At 39.9% G+C, this 21103-nt stretch overlaps 1 protein-coding gene across 1 annotated transcript in view; it reads left to right on the top strand.

Annotated features, from left to right (window-relative positions):
• The window catches only part of dock3 (dedicator of cytokinesis 3), a 721249-nt gene that overhangs the window by 364809 nt on the left and 335337 nt on the right, over positions 1-21103 (top strand). Inside the window, exons 13-14 of the mRNA XM_060835046.1 lie at positions 4368-4456; positions 17131-17256. Of these exons, the coding sequence (XP_060691029.1) occupies positions 4368-4456; positions 17131-17256 (215 nt within the window). The remainder of the gene's footprint in view (positions 1-4367; positions 4457-17130; positions 17257-21103) is intronic.

Genomic DNA, 21103 nt, shown 5'->3' with positions numbered 1-21103 from the left:
AGTTTCGTACAGCTGCAATGTGACCTCATGGCTCTGAAGCTCAATCCCTCTACCAATAAAAGCTAACACACCATACGCTTTTTAAAAACCCTATCAACTTGGGTGGAAACTCTCAAGGATCTATGCACATGGACATCGAGGTCTCTCTGCTCATCCACACTACCAAACATCTTACCATGAGCCCAATACAGGTAGGCAATCCTTTATCCAAAATCCCGAAACCCTAAAAGCTACAAAGTCCAAAGGTTTTTTGTGAAGTTTTTTTCTCACTAACAAGGTTTTTTGGCGTGCAAAAAGCTGACCCAACTCCACATCCAGGCGATGCGTATCAATCAGATGCAACATGGGGGCGTGGCCCAGTATAGCAGACCTCAATTCCGTCTCAAAGTCCATTTTACTCACAGTAAGTCTATTCTTTGGTAAGATTTTTTTAAATTTCGCCATCCAACTGTCACTTACTCTGAAATTTGAAAAATTCTGAAATCCGAAAACCAGCTGGTCCCGACCATTTCAGATAAAGGATTGTGCACCTGTACTCTGTATTCCTATTACTCCTTCCAAACTGAATCACTTCACACTTTTCCACATTAAACTCCATTTGCCACCTCACAGTCCAGGTCTGCAGCTTATCTATGTCCCTCTGTAACCTGCAATCTCCTTCTGCAATGTCCATAACTCCACCAACCCAGTCTCATCCGCAAATTTACTAACCCATCCTTCTACACCCTCATCCAGGTCAATTATAAAAATGACAAACAGCAGTGGCCCCAAACAGATCCTTGCAGTATACCACTAGTAACTGAACTCCAGGATGAACATTTCCCATCAACCATCACCCTCTGTCTTCTTACAAGTAGCCAATTTCTGATCCGAACTGCTAAATCACTGTCAATCCCATGCCACCATATTTTCTGCAATAGCCTACCGTGGGCACCCTTTTCAAACGCCTTACTGATATCCATATACACATCAACCACTTTATCTCATTCACCTATTTGGTCACCTTCTCCAAGAACTCAACAAGATTTATGAGGCATGACCTATCCTTCACAAAACCAAGTTCACTATCCCTGATCAACTTATTCCTTTCTGGATCACTATAAATCCTATCTCTTATAACCTTTTGCAACACTTTACCCACAACTGGTCTATAATTACCAGGGTTGTCTCTGCTCCCCTTCTTGAACAAGGGGACGAAATTTGCTATCCTCCAGTTTTCTGCCACTATTCCTGTAGACAATGATGACATAAAGATCAAAGCCAAAGGCTCTGCTATCTCCTCCCAAGCTTCCCAGAGAATCCTTGGATAAATCACATCTGGCCCAAGGGGTTTATATACACTTTCCAGAATTGCTAACACCTCCTCCTTGTGAACCTCAATCCTGTCTAGTCTAGTAGCCTGTATCTCAGTATTCTCCTCAACAACATTGTCTTTTTCCTGTGTGAATATATTCATTTAGTGCTTCTCCTTATTCCTTGGATTCCACACACAACTTCCCATTACTATCATTGACTGGCACCAATCTAAGCCTTGTCATTCTTTTACGCATGACATACCTATTGAAAACTTAGGGTTTTCCTTGATTCCACCTGCCAAAAACTTTTCATGTCCCCTCCTGGCTCTTCTTAGCTCTCTCTTTAGGTCCTTCCTGGCTGACTTGTAACTCTCAAGTGCCCTAACTGAGCCTTCACATCTCAACTTTACATAAGCCTCCTTCATCCTGTTGACAAGAGATTCAACTTCTTTAGTAAACCATGATTCCCTCATTCGATCACTTCCTCCCGTCCTGACAGGTACATATTTATCAAGGACCCGCAGTAGCTGATCCTCGAACAAGCTTCACATTTCAATTGTTCCCATCCCCTGCAGTTTCCTTCCCCATCCTATGTATCCTAAATCTTGCTTAATCGCATCATAATTGCCTTTCCCCCAACTATAACTCTTCCCCCTGCAGTATATACCTATCCCTTTCCATCGCTTAAGTAAACATAAATGAATTGTGGTCACTATCACCAAAGTACTCACCTATCTCCAAATCTGACACCTGGCCTGGTTCATTACCCAGTACCAAATCCAATGTTAGACCTCACCTGTTGTTGGCCTATCCACATACTGTGTCAGGAAACCCTTCTGTACACATTGGACCAAAGCTGACCCATCTTTCCTGTCAATTTTTGGAAAGTTAAAGTTCCCCGTAACAACTACCCTATTACTTTTGCTCCTATCCAGAATCATCTTTGCAATCCTTTCCTCTACATCTCTGGAACTATTCGGAGGCCTATAGAAAACTCCCAACAGGGTGAGTTCTCCTTTCCTCAGTAGATGAGTTCTAACCTCAGCCGCTACTACTTCAGTAGATGAGTCCTTTCTGCCACTGTAATACTGTACTGGACTAACAATGCCACACCTCCCCTTCTTTTACTGCCTTCCCTGTTCTTACTGAAACGTCTAAATCTAGAACCTGCAGCAACTAATCCAGTCCCTGCTCTATCGATGTCTCCGAAATGGCCACAACATCCAAGACCCAGTAGCAATCCATGCTGCATGTTCACCACCTTAATCTAGATGCTCTTTGCATTGAAGTAGGCACACTTCAAACTATCTTCCTGCCTGCTGGTACACTCTTGCAACCTCAACCTTATTTATGACCTCACTTCTCTCGAATTCCTATAGCTACAATTCAGGTTCCCATCCCCTGCTGAATTAGTTTAAATTCTCCTGAAGAGCATTAGCAAACCTCTCCCCATTCCCCACCCCCAGAAGGTTGGTACGCTTCTGGTTCAGGTGTAGACCATCCTGTTTGTAGAGGTCCCATTTACACCAGAATGAGACCCAATTATCCAGGTATCTGAAATCCTCCCTCCTGCTCCATCCCTGAAGCTATATGATCAACTCCTCTCTCTCACCCCCTATTCCTTGCCTCGGTAGCACGTGGCATGGGTAACAAACCAGAGATAACTCTGTTTGTGCTAGCTCTAAGCTTTGACCCTAGCTCCTTGAATTTCTGCCTTACATGCCCATCCCTTTTCCTACTTATGTTGTTGGTGCCTACGTGGAGCACGACTTGGGCTGTTCTCCCTCCCCTTTAAGGATCCTGAAAACACGATCAGAGACATAACGGACCCTGGCAATTGGGAGGCAACACATCACCCGTGAGTATCGCACAGAATCTCCTGTCTATCCCCCTAACTATGGAATTCCCAGTAACTAATGCTCTACTCCTCTTTCCCCCCTTTCCTTCTGAGCAACATGGACAGACTCTATTTCAGAGACCTGTACCCCATGGCTTACCCCTGGTAAGTCCCCCACACCCCCCACAACAGTATCCAAAACAGCGTACATGTTATTGAGGGGAACAGCCACAGGGATTCCTGCACTGCTTGCCTGTTCCTTTTCTGTTCCATCTACCTTTTCCCAGTACCTGATGTGTGACTATCTCCCTGTAACTCCTCTCAATTACTTCCTCAACCTCCTGAGTGATCTGAAATTCATCCAGATCCAGCTCCAGTTCCCTAATGTTGTTTCCGAGGAGCTGGAGTTGGGTGCATTTCCCGCAGATGAAGTCAGTGGGAACATTGCTGAGTACTGTGACAAATTCAGATCGCCCTGTTATCGAAAACTATTATTAAAGTGGAGAGGATTCAAAAAAAGTTTATTAAGATGTTGCTGGGAATGGAGGATTTGAGTTATAAGGATAGGCTGAAACTTTTTTCAGAGAAGGGTGGTCTTATAGAGCTTTACTAAATTGTGACAGGTATTGATAAAGTGAATTGAATGTTTCTTTCTCCTGGGGTGGGGGGGTTTTAAGACTGGGAGCATATTTTTAAGTAGCGAGGAGAAAGATTTTAAAAAGAATTGAGGGGCTTTTTTTTAACCTGAGGAATGGTGGATGCAGGTACAGTGACAATGTTAAAAAGACATTTGAATAAATACATGAATAAGAAATGTTTGGAGGGATATGGGCCAAGTACTGGCAGGTAGATCTAATTTATTTTGGGATTATGTTATGCTTGGACTGAAGGGTCTGTTTCCATGCTGTATGACTATACAATTCTATTCACTGTATTATTGCTCAAACAATATAATATATTACAATAAATAATATTTCAATTGGTTTTCAATAAACAAGGTGATCTTTCACTTGTCTTGGAGCTCTTATATTTTTGACTGAGCAATTGACCATAAATACCGAGCTCCAGTTCACTGTTGTTAGGGTCTTCATTGCATTACAATGAGAAATCAGTTATTGTTGTCTTTTGTGTTTGAGTCAAAAGTTGCAATGGGCTTTTGTGAAAGTATTTGATTTCCCTATCATACACTAAGAAGTGATCTCTAACATTTCTTACTTTCCTTCTTTTTTGACCAGGTGTAATAATGAAAATGAATGGTATCAAATCCATGAAAATATAATTCGCAAATCCAGCAACAAGTATACTGCAGCCAGCACAAATTACGGTAAATCTCTGCATCTTGTTTACGCTCTTAGCCTATATTCTAAAGAAATTTTTTGAGTTCTGCCCCAAACCTGCATTGTCAAAATTATTATTTTCCATTGCACCTCCATATGAGACTTCGTATTTAGACTACAGCCTCCCTTTAATAAGCATCTTTCATAACTTACAATTGGCTTTCAAACAAAAGTTTTGTAAGTTGTTGATGGTGAAAAATGTTGTTGTAGTAACTCTACCATAACTATAATTGCTCCTCAGTCCACAATCCTCATCAATAATTGAACTCATTAAGCAAGTTGAATCATTCCGTACTGAGTATATAGACTTAATTATATGTGAAGGTCTCACTAATTAATTATGGGTTTAAGCAGCCAATCACTGAGTGCTTGAGACTGCATGTTGAAACTGCAATCACAGCATTTCAGGAACAGGGGACTGATCTGCACCCAGAGTGTGATCATCGTAAATATTTCACTTGTTTTCTATTGTGGGGCCTGCTTCCAAATTGTTCAAAATGTATTCATCTTGATTCAAATACAGCTTGTAGTGCTGCTAGTGGAGAACTGTGTGATTTTTAACCCATCAATGATGAAAGATTGGCAGGATGTGAGTGGTGGTGGTGAGTGGCTTAAAATTGGTGGTGTTCCAATGCATCTGCCACCCTTGTATACCTAAGTGTTGGTGGTTGCAGTTTTGACAATTCTGTTGAAAAATCTTTGAAGAGTTGGCACAGTGCATCATGGAGATGTAGAGCCGCTGCCTTAGTGTACTGTGTGGAGCTAGTGAATGCTTGAAGTGTTGGATGAGGTGCCAGTAGAGCAAGTTGCTTTGTCCTGGATGATGTCAAGTTTTTTCCTGGAGTTGCACTTATCCAAGCAGCAGAGGATATTCCATCATACTCCTATCTCATACCATTTAAGCAAAAAAGACACTGAGTAGTCAAAATGTGAGTCAGTCATCACAGAATATCCAATTTCTGGCCAGTGGAATACTAGAATGTCAGGGGATTCATTAATAGTACTGTAGTTGAATGTCAAATGGAGATAGTTAAATTGTCTTATTGAATTTGATCATTGCCTTTTGTTTGCTGGATATAAATGATATTTGCTACTTACCAGCTAATCATAGAATCCTTACATATCTGGATATTCTTTATATCTTGATGCATGTGGGCACCATTATCTCAAAGAATTACATATGGAACACAATCATCAGTGAACATTTCTACTTCTAGTCTTATGATGGAGAGAAGTTGAATGAAGAAGCAATTGAAAATCGTTGAATCTATGCCACATTGTGGGAAAAATAAGAACACAAGACAAAATAAGTTGGAGCAAGACTAAACCACGTAGCCAGTTGAGCCCACATGCCATTCAATATGATCGTGGCTGACCTGGGACTCCACTTTTCTCCTTGCTCCCCATATCATTTAATTCACTGTAGAAGAAATCTCTTTCTGTCCTAGCCCGTAATGCATTCAATAATAGAATATCCACAACACTAAGTCAAAAAATTCCAAAGATGTGCAACCTCTTTGAATAGAGTACATAGGGTAAAACTGTTCCTGCTCATAAAAGGAACACAAATAAGAGAGGCACCAGTAACCCAGATTCAATTCCACCCTTGAGTGATTGTTTCTATGAAGTTTGCACATTCTTCCCATGTCTGCATGGTTTCCCCTGGGTGCTCTGGTTTCCTCCCACAGGCCAAATGTGCAGGTTGCATGGATTGGCTATGCTAAATTGTCCATAATGTCCAGGGGTGTGTAGATTAGGTGGTTTAGCCGTGGGAAAAACAATGTTACAGGAATGGGTGGGATGCTCTTTGGAGGAGAGATGCAGAATTAATTGTCTGAATGGCCTGCTTCAACACCGTAGGTATTCTATGAAGAGGGCATAGTTATAAAGTGATCTGCAAAAGAAACAAGGATGAAGTGAGGAGAAATGCTTTCATTCAAAGTAGTTAGGGTATCCAATGTGCTACCCTGGAAGTATATTGGAGGCAAGCTCAACTGAAGCATTCAAGAAGGCATTGGATATTACTGAGATATAAGTAATGTGTAAGGACATTGGGAATGTTCAGGAAATTAACACTAGGTAATGATGCTCGTTCAACAAGCCAGTAGAGGCATGATGGACAAATGACCCCTTCCCTTTCGGCCCAACAAGTCCACACCGACCCGCCATCCACACAGACCCCTACACCTAACACTACAGGCAATTTAGCTTGGCCAATTCACCTAACCTGCACATTTTTGTGAGAGGAAACCAGAGCACCCAGAGAAAACCCACGCAGACACGGGGAGAATGTGCAAACTCCACACAGACAGTCGCCTGAGGCAGGAATTGAACCCGGGTCTCTGGTGCTGTGAGGCAGCAGTGCTAACTGCTGTGCCACCGTGCCACTCGTGAAGTAATTTCTCATCACCTTAATTCTAACTTATTGGACCTTATTCTGAGACTGTGACCCTGTGTTTTAGATTCCACAATGAATGGAACCAAGCTCAGTGTCTCCCCTCTCAAGTGCCCAACAAATTTTGTTTTTATGAGATTGTAACTCAATTTTTCTAAGCTCTGGATTGGTTTCATTAAATCATCATAGGATAACCTCGGGGCCAATTTAGTGAACCCTCACTATACTACCTCCAGTGTTAGTCTGACATGCCTTTAATATGGAGATCAATAATGCATTCAGTATTCCAAACTTGGCCTCGCAAATGCTTTTTGCAGTTGTAGCAGCACTTCTTTGGTCTTGTACTTCATGCCATTTGCCTTCCTAATTGCTTGCTGTACATGTAGCTAACTTGCCATATTCATTCACAAGCACACCCAGGTTTCATTGGTCAAGTTTCATACCTTTGGGAAAATATTCTAGTTTTCTGTTATTTATACATTGCCACATTAAACTTGTTTGATTATCTTCTTGCCCGCTGTGTGAACCTCTTATAGCTCTTTGCAGCCTCCCTGCAGTTTATCTTTCCACCAGCTCTGTGTAGGAATTTAGACTCCATATTAAGCCTAAGAAGAAGAAAATTCTATTTGAGCAATACACATATTGGCAAAAAGGGTTATCATTGACGTAAAATAAAAACTGGCATTGTTTAATGGACAATAAAGACTAATAATTCACATTTCATCAGTTGAGACATACACTCATAGAGCCATATAGCATGGAAATAGACCTTTCAGTCCAATCAGTCCAAGCAAATCATAATCCCACATTTAAACTAGTTACACCTGCCTACTCCTGGCTCATATCCCTCCAAACCTTTTTATTCAAGATATCTAAATGGCTTTTAATTATAGACTCTTCAGCCACTTCCTCAAAAAGTTCATTCCATGCGCAAATCATGCACTTGTGTAAAAGCTTTTTTTAAATCTCTCACCTCTCACATTAAAAATGTACCCCCTAGTCTTGAAATCCCCATCTTAGGGAAAAGACAATTACCACTAACTTTGTCTGCACCCCTCATTATTTTATAAACTTCTATCAGGTCACTTCTCAACCTCCTACACTCCAGTAAAAAAAGTCCCAGCCTATCCAACTTCGTTTTCATAATTCAAACCTTCGCTACCTAGCAACATATATGATATTCACATTGTAAATTTGTTTGCTGAGGTGGAAGGTTTGTTTTCAAATTTTTCATCACCTTAAAAGGTAACATCATCAGTGAGCCTCTGGTGAAGTGCCGGTGTTATGTCCTGCTTTCTATTTATGTGTCTTGGTTTCTTAAGGTGGGTGTTGTCATTTCTGGTTCTTTTTCTCAGATAATGGTAGATAGAGTCCAAATTGATGTGTTTATTGATGGAGTTCCGATTAGAATATCAGGCCTCTAAGAATTCCCGTGCATGTCTCTGTTTAGTTGCCCTATGATGGATGTGTTGTCCCAGACAAAGTGGTGTCCTTCCTCATCTATATATAAGGATACTAGTAATAGTGGGTAATATCTTTTGATGGCTAGTTGGTGTTCATGTATCCTGGTGGCTAGTTTTCTACCTGTTTGTCCAGTGTGGTGTTTATTACAGTCCTTGCATGGTATTTTGTAAATTACATTTGCTTTGCTGGTGGTTTGTATAGGGTCCTTTAGGTTCAATAGCCGCTGTTTAAGCACATTGGTAGGTTTGTGGGCTACCATGATGCCAAGGGTTCTGAGTAGTCTGAAAGTCATTTCAGAGATGTCTTTAATGTAAGGGTATGTGGCTAAGTTTCTGAGCACGTTGTGTCTGCTTGTTTGGGTTCGTTGTTGAGAAATCGACGGACTGTGTTTATTGAGTACCAGTTCTTCCTGAATACACCGTATAGGTATTTTTCTTCTGCTGCTCGCAGTTCCGGGTTGTTGTGATTCGTTGAAATAATGTCCTGATGCAACTCCGTTTGTGGATGTTGGGTGATTGCTTCTGTAGTTAATTATCTGGTCTGAAGTACTCCATTAACTGTTTATTCTACTGTGACATCTAGGAATGGGTGTCTGTTGTCGTTCTCCTTTGTGAATTTTATGGTAATAAGGATATTGTTGATGATGTTGTAGGTTTCCTCTAATTTGTTTCCTTTTGTAATCACAAAGGTGTCATCCATGTAGCGGACCCAAAGTTTGGGTTGGATCCCAATGGTTGTTCTGTTGATTTGTTTGTAGATCGTGTTATTGAATGTGAAGTGGGTGGTGAGGCATAGGTCTAGTAGTTTGAGAATGTTGTCTTTGCTGATCAAGTTGGTGCTGTCTGGTGATTGTGTCCTTGGTTCCTCCCACCTATCCAACCCAAACCTGGACTTCAACCTCAGCTACAAATCCTCTCAGAAATCACAAACATATATGATAGTCCAGTGCTTGTTGGTCTGTCTTTCCCATAGATCCCAGAACTTCCTTTCTTAGTTTCTTGAATCTGGTCCTTGACTCGTGATATGCTTAGAGATTTTAGTTTTGGCAAGTTGCTTTACCATATATGCAATTGCCTTTCCAGCTTAAGACTCGGCTCTTGTTGAATTTTTTCCAATCACAAATTCTCGGTCTCCCTGAATTGCTGGAATTTCTAGTTCCCTTTAACTGCTGAGGCTACAAACTTCACAACTGCTTGCTAAGCTTTTCTGTCTCTCTTTTTCTCGGGAAACAGCTTCCTAACATAAATTATTGCTTTCCCAAAGTAACTAAGACTTTCATTTCTGATACTCCTGCAATGGATTTTAACTGATTCCTAATTAACTAAGTGGCTATGTGTTTTCTATTCACTTTCTGCAATGCACATGTAGTTTTATATCCCTTTTACAAAGTTTAACCCAAAAATGTGCACCTATATCAATACAGTTAATGACTGAAATTGGCTAAAGACCTATGTCTGAGGTGAACTTCAAGAGGAGGCCACGATAGACCACCCATTTGGCACTCATGGCTGAAGATGGTTGTGAACACTCATCATTGTCTTTTCCACTCAGGATCTGTGTTCTGGTATTATTGGGCAGAGTTTATTCAGGGACTGAGCACAGCTGTTTACTTGCCCACTGTCATTCACAACTGGTCTGGCAGGACTGCAAATATTTGATCTGATCAGTTGGTCATGGAATTAATTTCCTTTGTTTACAGCCAATTTGTTTACAGCATATTGCTTCAGTTCATTAGGTTCACTAGGTTGGCACTTTTAGTTCTACTGAAAATGTGTTGCTGGAAAAGCGCAGCAGGTCAGGCAGCATCCATGGAGTAGGAGAATTGACGTTTCGGGCATGAGCCCTTCTTCAGGAACCTGAAGAAGGGCTCAAGCCCAAAACGTCGATTCTCCTGCTCCTTGGATGCTGCCTGACTTGCTGCGCTTTTCCAGCAACACATTTTCAACTCTGATCTCCAGCATCTGTAGTCTTCACTTTCACCTTTAGTACTACTCCCAGCATCCATTCCTACTCTCTTCACTGAGCCAGGGTTCGTTAGGTGGTTCACTGCCAGTGGTAGAGTGGGTATTATAGTGGATCATGAGGTTGCAGATTTTGATGGAGTTCTACTCTGCTACTGCTGATGACCCACAGTTCCTCCTGAATGCCTATCTGCAAAATCTGATTTATTCCATTTAGTACAATAGTAATGCAAAATGGAGAACATCCTCCATTTAAAAATGAGACATTGACTCCATAAGGACTGTTCAGTGGTCATTCCCATCAAAACCGACATGAAATAATTCATTAATGCCAGGTACATTGTTAAGGATGAGATTGTTTACCATGTAGGCTCAACAGGCAACTATGTCCTTCAGGTTTCAGCCAGTTTGGTCAGAAGTGGTGTTACTAAACCACTATTGGTAGCAGATATCAAGATTCGCCCATCCACAGCATATTCTGTTTTCTTGCTATCTTCACTGCTTCCAAGTGGTAATCAATGTAGGGGAGAACTGATTCATCAGCTGAGAGAGGACAGAAGATAGTAAATTTGATTTCCATAACCTGATGACGTGAGATTTCATGGGATCCAGAGTCGAAGTCGAAGGTATCCACAGCTTCTCACTTCCAAATGTTGTACCACTATATTGCTACTGTGATTGGTCACTCTGTCCTGCCAGCGGAAAAGAGGACAAGGATGTTGATGTACCATCTGGCATGTTGATTGAAAGATGTAATTCTGTGAATATGGCTATGTCAGGCAATTGCTTGAGAAGTCTGTGGGATAGCTCTCCCAACTTTGGCATCCAAATCATTAATATTAGGCATAAGTCATCTTGTAGAGCCATGTATGTCCTTGTCATAACCAATTCCAATGACTAGATTAGTGCTGAGTTATTTGTCATTTGGTCAGTTGGAGTATGCCAATTGAATAGGGTCCTATAATGATCAAGATAGAACATGTTTGGTTAGAACCACAAAATAACAGCTAATGTTATGTGACAAAGAATGTTTGGTAGGCTGTCAAATGACAAGGACAAATATAAAACAAAAAAATTGCCAGGAAATCAGAGGTGCATAAATTATGTAGAGTTATAACAGGGAACTTTAAATATTTTAATGTGGACTGCGATACTAGTAGTGTAAAGACTAACAAATATAATCTGTAAAATGGCAAAAGCTTCTGTTGGTACTACTGTGCCAATACATTCTTTGATATTTACCATGGCGAATATATACTTTGACTATATTCATTATCTAATCATGTAGCTTGGCAAGACATTTTGTGCATCTTACTTGAACGTTGTCTATTTTATGCTTTTGATTGATTGGGGTGCTGTGCCTGTCCAAATTGTAGTTGTGACTTCTCATGACAATAGTTGTTCCAACTGTTGCTTTATATATTGATATTCCCATTGAATATAAAACAATAAAGAGAATTCATGTAGATATTTTAAAAAGCAGCAAGACAACAAAGTACATGTTAATTCTGTAAACAGTATATCTGGGGATACAATAAGGACAATATGAAGATGGCAACTAAATTAAACAGGTATTGTGCATTGGTCTTTGTTTTATAGGATGCAAGTAACATTTCAGAAATAGCTGTAAATCAGGAAATGGAGGGAGGGAGGAACTCATAAAGTCGCATCTTAAAAGGAGTGCCAATACAATGGTTGATGCATTAGTGTTAAAATTTCAAGATTCTCTAGATTCTTGGAAGTTCTATTAAATTGGAAATAGCAAAGGTTGCATAGAAAATTTCAGGACCTTCAAGCATAATCATAATTGTCTGTTGTTTAAGTGAAATCATGTTTAACCAATTTATTGATGTTCTTTGAAGAACCTTGGATGACAAGAGATATTGATGCTTTGACCAGTAAAAAGGAGGCAGCTGGGCTCAAAGGAATCCCTGGAGGTGTAAAGGGGATGCTGGAGTTTACTAAAGAAGGAAATCAGGAGGGCGAAAAGGGGGCACAAGATAGCTTGGCTGACAAGATTGTGGAGAATCCAAAGTATATTAAATGGTAAAGAATAACTAGAGAGAGAATAGGACCCCTCAAGGAACAAAGTGGACATGTACATGTGAAACCACAGGAGATGGGCAAGTCCTCAATGAATATTTCTCCTCTGTGTTTACCGTGGAGAAAGACATGAAGACTTGGAGACATTTGGTGATCTCTTGGGGATAGTTCATACCACGGTGTAGGAGGTGTTGAATATATTAGAATGTATGAAGGTGGATAAATCTCCTGGTCCTAACCAAATATATCCAAGAACACTGCAAGAGGCCGAAGAAGAAATTGTAGGGGCCCTGGCTGATATATTGGAGTCATCATTAGCCATAGCTGAGGTCCCAGAAGACTGGAGGGTAGCGAATGTTGTGCCCTTGTTCAAGAAGGGCTGCAAAGATAAACCTGGGAACTATGGACCAGTAAACCTAACATCTGTGTTGGGTTAGTTAGTTGAGAACATTCTGAAGGATAAGATGTACATTTGGAAAGGAAGGGTTTGATTAGGAGTAGTCAGCGTAGCTTTTTGCATGGAGATCATGCCTCACAAATTTGTTAGAGTTCTTTGATGAAATGACCAGGAAGGTTGACAAAGACAGGGCGGTAGACATAGTATATGGATTTCAGTAAAGCCTTTGATAAGGTTCCATATGGTAGGCTGCTCCTGAAGGTTAGATCGCATGGAATCCAGGGAAAGCTGGCAAATTAGATACACAGTCAGCTTGGTGATAGGAAACAGAGGGTAAAATTGGAAGGATGCTTGTTGGACTGAAGGCCTGTGACTAGAGGTGTGTCTCAGGCGTTGGTGCTGGACTCAACGTTGATTGTTGTTTACGTCAAAGGTTTGGATGAGAGCGTACAAGGTATGATTGGTAAGTTTTGTAGATGACATTAATGTAGGCGGTATCGTGGACAGTGAGCAAGGTCGTCAGAAATTGCGGCAAGATCTTGATCAGCAGGAGAATTGGGCTGAGAAATGGTCAATGGTGTTTAATATAGATAAGTGTGAGGTGTTGCATTTTGGAAAGTCAAATTGAGGTAGGAGTTTCATGGTGAATGGTAGGGCCTTAAGGAGTGTAGTGGAACAGAGGGACCTTGGAGTTCAGGTGCACACTTCTCTTAAAATGGAGTCACAGGTAGACAGGGCAGTGAAGAAGAGTTTTGGCACACTGGCCTTCATTAGTCAGGGCATTGAGTATAGACATTGAGAAGTTATATTGCACTTGTACAGGACATTGGTGAGACTGCACTTGGAGTATTGTGTTCAGTTTTTGTCACCTTGCTATAGAAAGATGTTATGAAACTGGAAAGAGTGCAGAAGAAATTTACAAGGATGTTGCCAACACTCAAGGGATTGAATTATAGGGAGCAGTTGGACAAACCTGGACTTTGTTCTTTAGATTATAGTAGACTGAGGGGGGACCTTATAGAATTGTTTAAGATCATGAGAGGCATGGATAGGGTGAATGCACTTTGTCTTTTTCCCAGGGTTGGAGAATTGAGGACTAGAGCGTATCAGTTTAAGGTAAGAGGGAAAAGAATAAAAGGGAACCTAAGGAGAAACGTTTATTTTACGCAGAGGGTGGTACACAAATGGAATGAGCTGCCCGCAGAAGTGGTTGCGATGTATACATTAACAACATTTCAAAGGCATTTGGACAAACATATGGATAGAAAAGGTTTAGTAGGATATAGGCCAAGTTCAGAGAAATGGTGTTAGCAAGAATAAACATTTTGGTCGGCATGGACCAATTGGGTCGATGGTCCTGTCTTCATGCTGAAAGACTCTCTGACTCTATTATTCTCCAAGTAATGTGCTGTGGATAACTCATGTATGTACTGAACTTAGATTTCCCAAAGACACTTGACAACATTCCACATCAAACTTATTGCCAAACTAAAAGCACATGCTGTAAGAATAATATTGAAGGATGGGTTAGCAAGTTTGCAGATGACACAAAGGTTGGAGGTGTCGTTGACAATATAGAGGACTGTTGTAGGCTGCAGCGTGACATTGGCAGGATGCAGAGATGGTCTGAGAGGTGGCAGATGGAGTTCAACCTGGATAAATGCGAAGTGATGCACTTTGGAAGATCGAACTTGAAAGTTGAGTACAGGATTAAAGACGGGATTCTTGGCAGTGTGCAGGTACATAGATCCCTTAAAATTGCCACTCAAGGGGACAGAGTTGTTAAGAAAGCATATGGTGTTTTGGCTTTCATTAACAGGGGGATTGAGTTTAAGAGCCGTGAGATCTTGTTGCAGCTCTATAAAACTTTGGTTAGACCGCACTTGGAATATTGTGTCCAGTTCTGGTCACCCTATTATAGGAAAGATGTGGATGTTTTGGAGTGGGTTCAGAGGAGGTTTTCCAGGATGCTGCCTGGAATGGAGGGCTTATCTTACGAAGAGAGGTTGACTGAGCTCGGACTTTTTCATTGGAAAAAAGAAGGAAGAGAGGGGACCTAACTGAGTTGTACAAGATAATGAGAGGCATAGATAGAGTTGATAGCCAGAGACTTTTTCCCAGGGCAGAAATTGTGAACACAAAGGGTCATAGTTTTTAGCTGTTTGGCGGAAAGTATAGCGGGAATGTCAGAGGCGGGTTCTTTACACAGAGAGTTGTGAGAGCATGGAATGCGTTGCCAGCAGCAGTTGTGGAAACGAGGTCATTGGGGATATTTAAGAGACTGCTAGACATGCATATGGTCACAGAAATTTGAGGATTCATACATTAGGTTTACCTTACATGAGGATCGATGGTCGGCACAACATCGTGGGCTGAAGGGCCTGTTCTGTGCTGTACTGTTCTATGTTCTATGTTCAAATCTGAGAAAGCTTGCTGGACTAATAGGTGGAATGAGCAGGTTGCCTTTTGACGAAAGATTGGACAGGATAGGCTTGCAATTGCTAGAATTGAAAAGGGTATCACTCTAATCTTCTGTAAATATTCAAATCCTTCCACTACTTCTTGCTCTGGCAATAAGTAAAGGAAGTGTCTTGCTCCAATGGAGGAAACCTCAACCATTATCTCTTAATGGACTACTGCTTCAAAGAATTTTGCCATCATCTACAGCATTGCCCATGCTTCCTGGAAGAACTCAGATTGAGTGAATTGATATTTTACTTGACTTTGCAGGACTTTACAGCCAAACCCACCCTATTCAGTGTCTGCTGATATGCACTTTCAACAAAAGTCCCTTAAGCCTGATCAGGATCAAGAACTTTGGCCAACTACCCACTGCTTCCAAAGTACTGAGGACAATTTTATACCCATTTACCACATAGCTATTCTCAGTAAATTGAATATGGGCCCAGTGTTGAAGCTGACACATATCTGGTCTATAAGTTACATCATAATGACTGAACCATTGAGGTGCTACTGAATTTGTCCCTTTAATTAACATGGGACATTTATTTTGCTTAATGGTCTGAAATGGGCATCCTATGCCTCTCAACCTCAAATACTATTGTAATTATAAATCTGTTTCAAGGTGTTATCAGCAGTTCAAAGGAAAATCTTGTAATTTGAAAAGGTAGCTATATGTCCCAGACTAAGTTGGCTTCCAAGTATGTGAAACCGTCCAAACTGTAACAGCTTCAGGCAATGCCAAAATGAGGACTGACATTGCAGTCATCTTTAATGGAATTCTGAACAGCAGATGTTGGATATTTATCTAATTGCTATTTATGATTCAGTGTGACCTTTAATGCCATTTCTCATAAATTAATTTGTCTGATTTGAGCGAAATTTAAAGAATTTACTTGCCTGAGGAATTGCAAGTAGCAATTGTATATATTTCATGTTAATCGTTATATTAAAGGACCACAACATTCAAGCATAATAGAACCATAAACCTCTGCCTTAACATTTATGTTTTCTGTGACTTCTGCTGTAATGGGAAGCAAAATATGTTTTATAATATTATTGCTTCAGTCAAGTTGTTAAGCCACTTAGAATGGCATCAATATGTGATATGTAATAATGCCCGAAGACACAGAAAAGACATTTTTATAGAATAGAATCCCTACAGTGTGGGAACAGGCCCAACAAGTCCACACCAACCCTCCGAAGAGCACCCCACCCAATCGTTTCCCATTACTCTACATTTATCCTGAGTGCACCTAACTTACACACCTTTGAACACTATGAGCAATTTAGCATGGCCAGTTCACCTAACCTGCACATCTTTGGATTGTGGAAGGTACCCGGAGGAAACCCACGCAGTCACTGGGAAATATGCAAACTCCATACAGACAGTCGCCCGAGGCTGGAATCGAATCTGGGTCCCTGGTGCTGTAAGACAATAGTGCTTACCACTGAGCCACCGTGTCACCCCAAGATGCTGGTTTTCTGTTTTGAAAACCAGCACCTACAACCAAAATGAGTGTAATGCTTCTGGGAGGAAGAGATTATAATTGACCTCTACTGATAAAATCATAGGTCTCAATGTTTTGAGAAAAGGGCTGAATTGTTCCACTTGTTTTGTATTAATTAGTTGGCTGACGACCTTCACCTTGGCTTACTCCTCAAGGCAATCTCGTAGGTGAGATGCCTAAGAAGTATTGGTATTCATATACTGCACTTTAAGGGAAGGGAAAGAGAAAAACAGAAGAGAGATTACCCTTCTTTGAAATGTTAAAGTTATCATACATTTTAAACTAGGTTCCAGAACTAAGCATAAGTCATTGACCTTTTGCATGATTTTAATAAATCAATTGAGCTTTGTGCCACCTCTAACAAAACTTATCTGGAAATGTACCTCAATCCACTTAATGGTTGAATGTTGTGTGTTTTTTTGTTTCATAGGAATGATCATCTCTCTGCAACTACTCCGAGGTGACATGGATCACATTCGCAGAGAGAATCCTGTGATTTTTAACCGGGGTGTGGCTATCACTCGCAAGCTGGGCTTCCCTGATGTAATTATGCCAGGTAGGCTGCAGATTGTGGTCACTGAGGAAGCATAATCTTATGAGTGGAGTTTAACCTTTGTTGAAATAAAAATCAATGGAAACTAAGATTGTAGACTTTCATCTTATCTCAACAACTAATGTGAAGATTTCACTCCATTCAGAGATTATAAAAGGGTCAAAGGAATGTAGGCAATAGGAACAAGAAGAGGCCATTTTGTTCATAAAGCCTATTCTACCATTCAAAAAAGAATGATATTAGGGAACACATCTTCATAAAGTGAGCAAGCAACATGAACTAGACACCTGGATGCAGAAACGCATAATAGAACTCTGAAAATAAGAACAATTAAATGAGGAACGTGGGGATTATACTGGATCGTTGAGTTAAAGCTGGATTAAAAAGTGTCCCTTGACCATAATTAACTTTTAATCTTTTTTCTACTGAGTGATTCCTAAAGAAGATGAATAACCCTGCCCTACCCAACATAAAATGAAATTTAGAAATGGATTGATGTTTCTTCAGGAAAATGGTGAATCATAACAGGTTGAAGATAATTGCACTGTGTAGTTCACCAACTATATTTGAGTTGAATGACATTCCTTTGAAATAATTAATATATGCTCATGCTGTGAAAATTGAATCTCCTTACTAATACCATGAAGAAGATTGAATGAATTTAATGCAGAAGTGGAGACTGACTTCTTTGTTTGACTTCGTTACCTAACGTCTACTATTTTATCATCTGAGGCATTTTCACTTTTCCAAGGAGTTGCCTGTACGAATGTTACAATGTGTAGTTATTTTACACATTGCAATATATAACATAAAGAAGCATCCTGTCACAATTTGAAAATAACTGTAGTGAGAAGGTATTAGAACCAGGAATCAAAGTGTTTAGGAAGGGTGGCTAAAGGTTTGGTTAAAGATAAATTCTTAAAAGGCTTTTAAAGATGGGAAAGAGAAGCAAACACATTTTAGCAAGTGAGGGCAACTGAGGCACTCGCTAATGTATCTGAGTCAACTCTCATACAGCCCAAACAACACTCTTTTTTGTTTTTATAGCCCACAAAACCTCATAAGCCTTATAATCAACTACTTGCTCTTCTAGCCTGCTACTTGGGAGTGCTGGTGTTGTTTGTATATTATACACTGTGACTCAAATAGTATCATGAAATAATTAGCAGTATTGCAAGGTATTAAAATTACATTAGTAACACTTATGTGCTATTTCATTGATAAATATGGTCTCGTAGAATATATTTCATTGCATTAAGTTGTCAAAGACTTTTTTCCTTGAAATTGGTCACAATTTGTTTTTCTTTTTTTGGCTCCGTCAGGAGATTAGCTTGCTCACTGGAAAAAATGATGAGCAAACTTGTATTAGCTAATGGATAGGATCTATATGGTGGATGTGATTCTCATTCTCACCCCATGTTCATATATCTGTTAGTTGTACTTTTTATCAGAATTACTGCAAAGCTTATTGTGTATCCATTAAAGGATTGTCCTGACTGGTCTATTTTTTCTGCTAGATATGGGTCTAACACTCTCTATTGTGCAGAAAAAGTGGCCTTCACCTCACCAATTTATTTCCAAGGGGCCTGCATGATACTAGATGATGATGATGCAAACACAGAAAGCAAAGCAAAGCATGGAGGTCATTCCAATAGAAGAAAAAAACTTAACTATGCCTGCAATCAGACTTACATAAAGTGATTGTTCATTTCACTGGAAAAAGCAATCTGTTGTGAGTAGACTTTCAAACTGAAGGCAGAGATAATGCAGCGAGTTCAAAGTCAAGCATCAGTGTTGCAAACACTCTCTGCCTAGATCTGTACATTGTTTTAGTTGGTAGTAATGCCCACTGTGATAGCCACAAAAAATCGTAAGGGAATCACTCATGATGACTTAAATTTTGTGGAAGCCTGTTCAGCCCACATAATTTTGATTTTGTTATAGTGTAACAGTACAAGAATGCTTCACAATTTTTGATTTGTTTCTTCTCATAAGTGGGGGATTAACCCATGACGAATAGAATAGAATAGAACAGCCTTTATTGTCACATATACTCAATGTGTATAGTGAAAAGTTTAAATATCGCCAATTACAGCACTAACTTAGGTACAAAAATACCACAGCTACTTTTATTACAAGATTTTAGACAATGCAGAAATAAAATGTCTAGCATTACAAAAATGAGTTCAGTACAGCAGACCACAGTGGCACAGTTAGCTTCCAGTCCCCAATGGACCCAGCTCCACACCCTACCAGCAACATGCCACATTGGGAAGCTGCTGCAGGAGGCCCAAAGATCACTACATCTCGCCGGGAGGCCACACATCAAAATAATTTGTTGGCACAAAGATTGGAATGCCAACAGTGCAGATCAAGGCCATTTGGACAGTTGAATCTGCACCAATCCTCCAAAGAGCATCCCACCCAGACCCACCCCATCCCATAACCCTGCATTTACCATGGCTAATCAACCCAGACTTCATAGCCGTGGACACTATGGGACAATTTTTAAATAGTCAATTCATCTAGAATCACATCTTTGGATTGTGTGAGGAAGCTGGAGCATGTGGTGGAAACCCACAAAGACACAGGGAGAACATGCAAACTCACACAGACAAGCTGGAATCAAACACAGGTCCCTGGTGTTGAGGTAGCAATGCTAACCACTGTTCCACCTTGCCACCCAATTTATATTTCAATTTATGAAGGAGCTCATTATCTGAGAAAGGAATGGTTTAATAGTGAAAATATGCTGATCAAGTTTTCTGCAGCCAGAATTTCCAATAAAATTGGAAGTCAGGCGACATACAACAAAATCAAGGGATAGCACTGTTCCTTTTGTTAAAAGTGTCATCCACTCTGCCAAAACAGCAGATTGTGATAAAGTATTTAAAGTTTAAATGGTTTTCCATGAAATATTTATTCTAATTTCTTCATTCAATCTTTTTATAACAATCTTAAGAATGGCCTCTTTCAAGAGATTGGAATTTGTACTCCATCAGTTTGATTTCAAATCTTTCCTAATTTTGAACGGATGATTATATTTTTTGAGTTCTGGGAAGGTTCTTCATTGAAGATTGTCACTATTTTTTTCTCCCAGTAATTATTCAGCATTTTTCTTTTACTCTGCCTACGATCTGTCTTTCTGATATAATTTAATATTTTTTCCAAAATGTGTGACAATAGTGAAGCACGATTTTTTTTAAACATTCACTGGAGAATATCCCTTATACATTGATGAGCCAAATACATTGATATAAATCTGTCCCTTCTTCCTGCAGAATAAAAGATAGATGTATTATTGTGATGGTACAGAATAATTAGTGTCATTCTGTCCAGTAGTCTCACTGATGGCTGTCTGTATACTTTTTTTTTACAGTGATTTTTCGCAGTTCAGTGATTCTCCCAGAAAGTAATCCATTCAAAGTCAGCATTGTAATTAACATTCTGGATAACCGCTTAAATGATAGGCTTGATTAGGAACTATATCTGAACTGAAGACTTAAGTCAAGTTTGATTATTTCATTGACAGCTCTCCAGCCAGGAGTTGCAAGGTTGTAAATTTATATTTAGCTCCCTGCATTCAGCTCATTTAAGCAACATGGCTGATCAGAGTATTGAGAGCAATCAATATCAAAGCAGTTGGTGACTGTCATTTAAAATCAGTTTTATATTCAAGATTTGTTCAGGAATCCTTGTCTGCATTACATAAGACCTGCATCACAATCAAGCTTGGACTTGGACTAATATAAACCCTGCTACAAAGGTATCAGGTATTGACTATATCTAACAAGAAAATATTCTAAACGTATCCCCTTAGTGTTCAGCAGTTGAATACTGTGAATTTAAT

This window comes from Hemiscyllium ocellatum, chromosome 14 (assembly GCF_020745735.1).
Source record: "Hemiscyllium ocellatum isolate sHemOce1 chromosome 14, sHemOce1.pat.X.cur, whole genome shotgun sequence".
Classification (NCBI taxonomy): domain Eukaryota; kingdom Metazoa; phylum Chordata; class Chondrichthyes; order Orectolobiformes; family Hemiscylliidae; genus Hemiscyllium; species Hemiscyllium ocellatum.
Note: the sequence above shows the minus strand (reverse complement) of the source record. Positions and strands in the feature narration are given on the sequence as shown.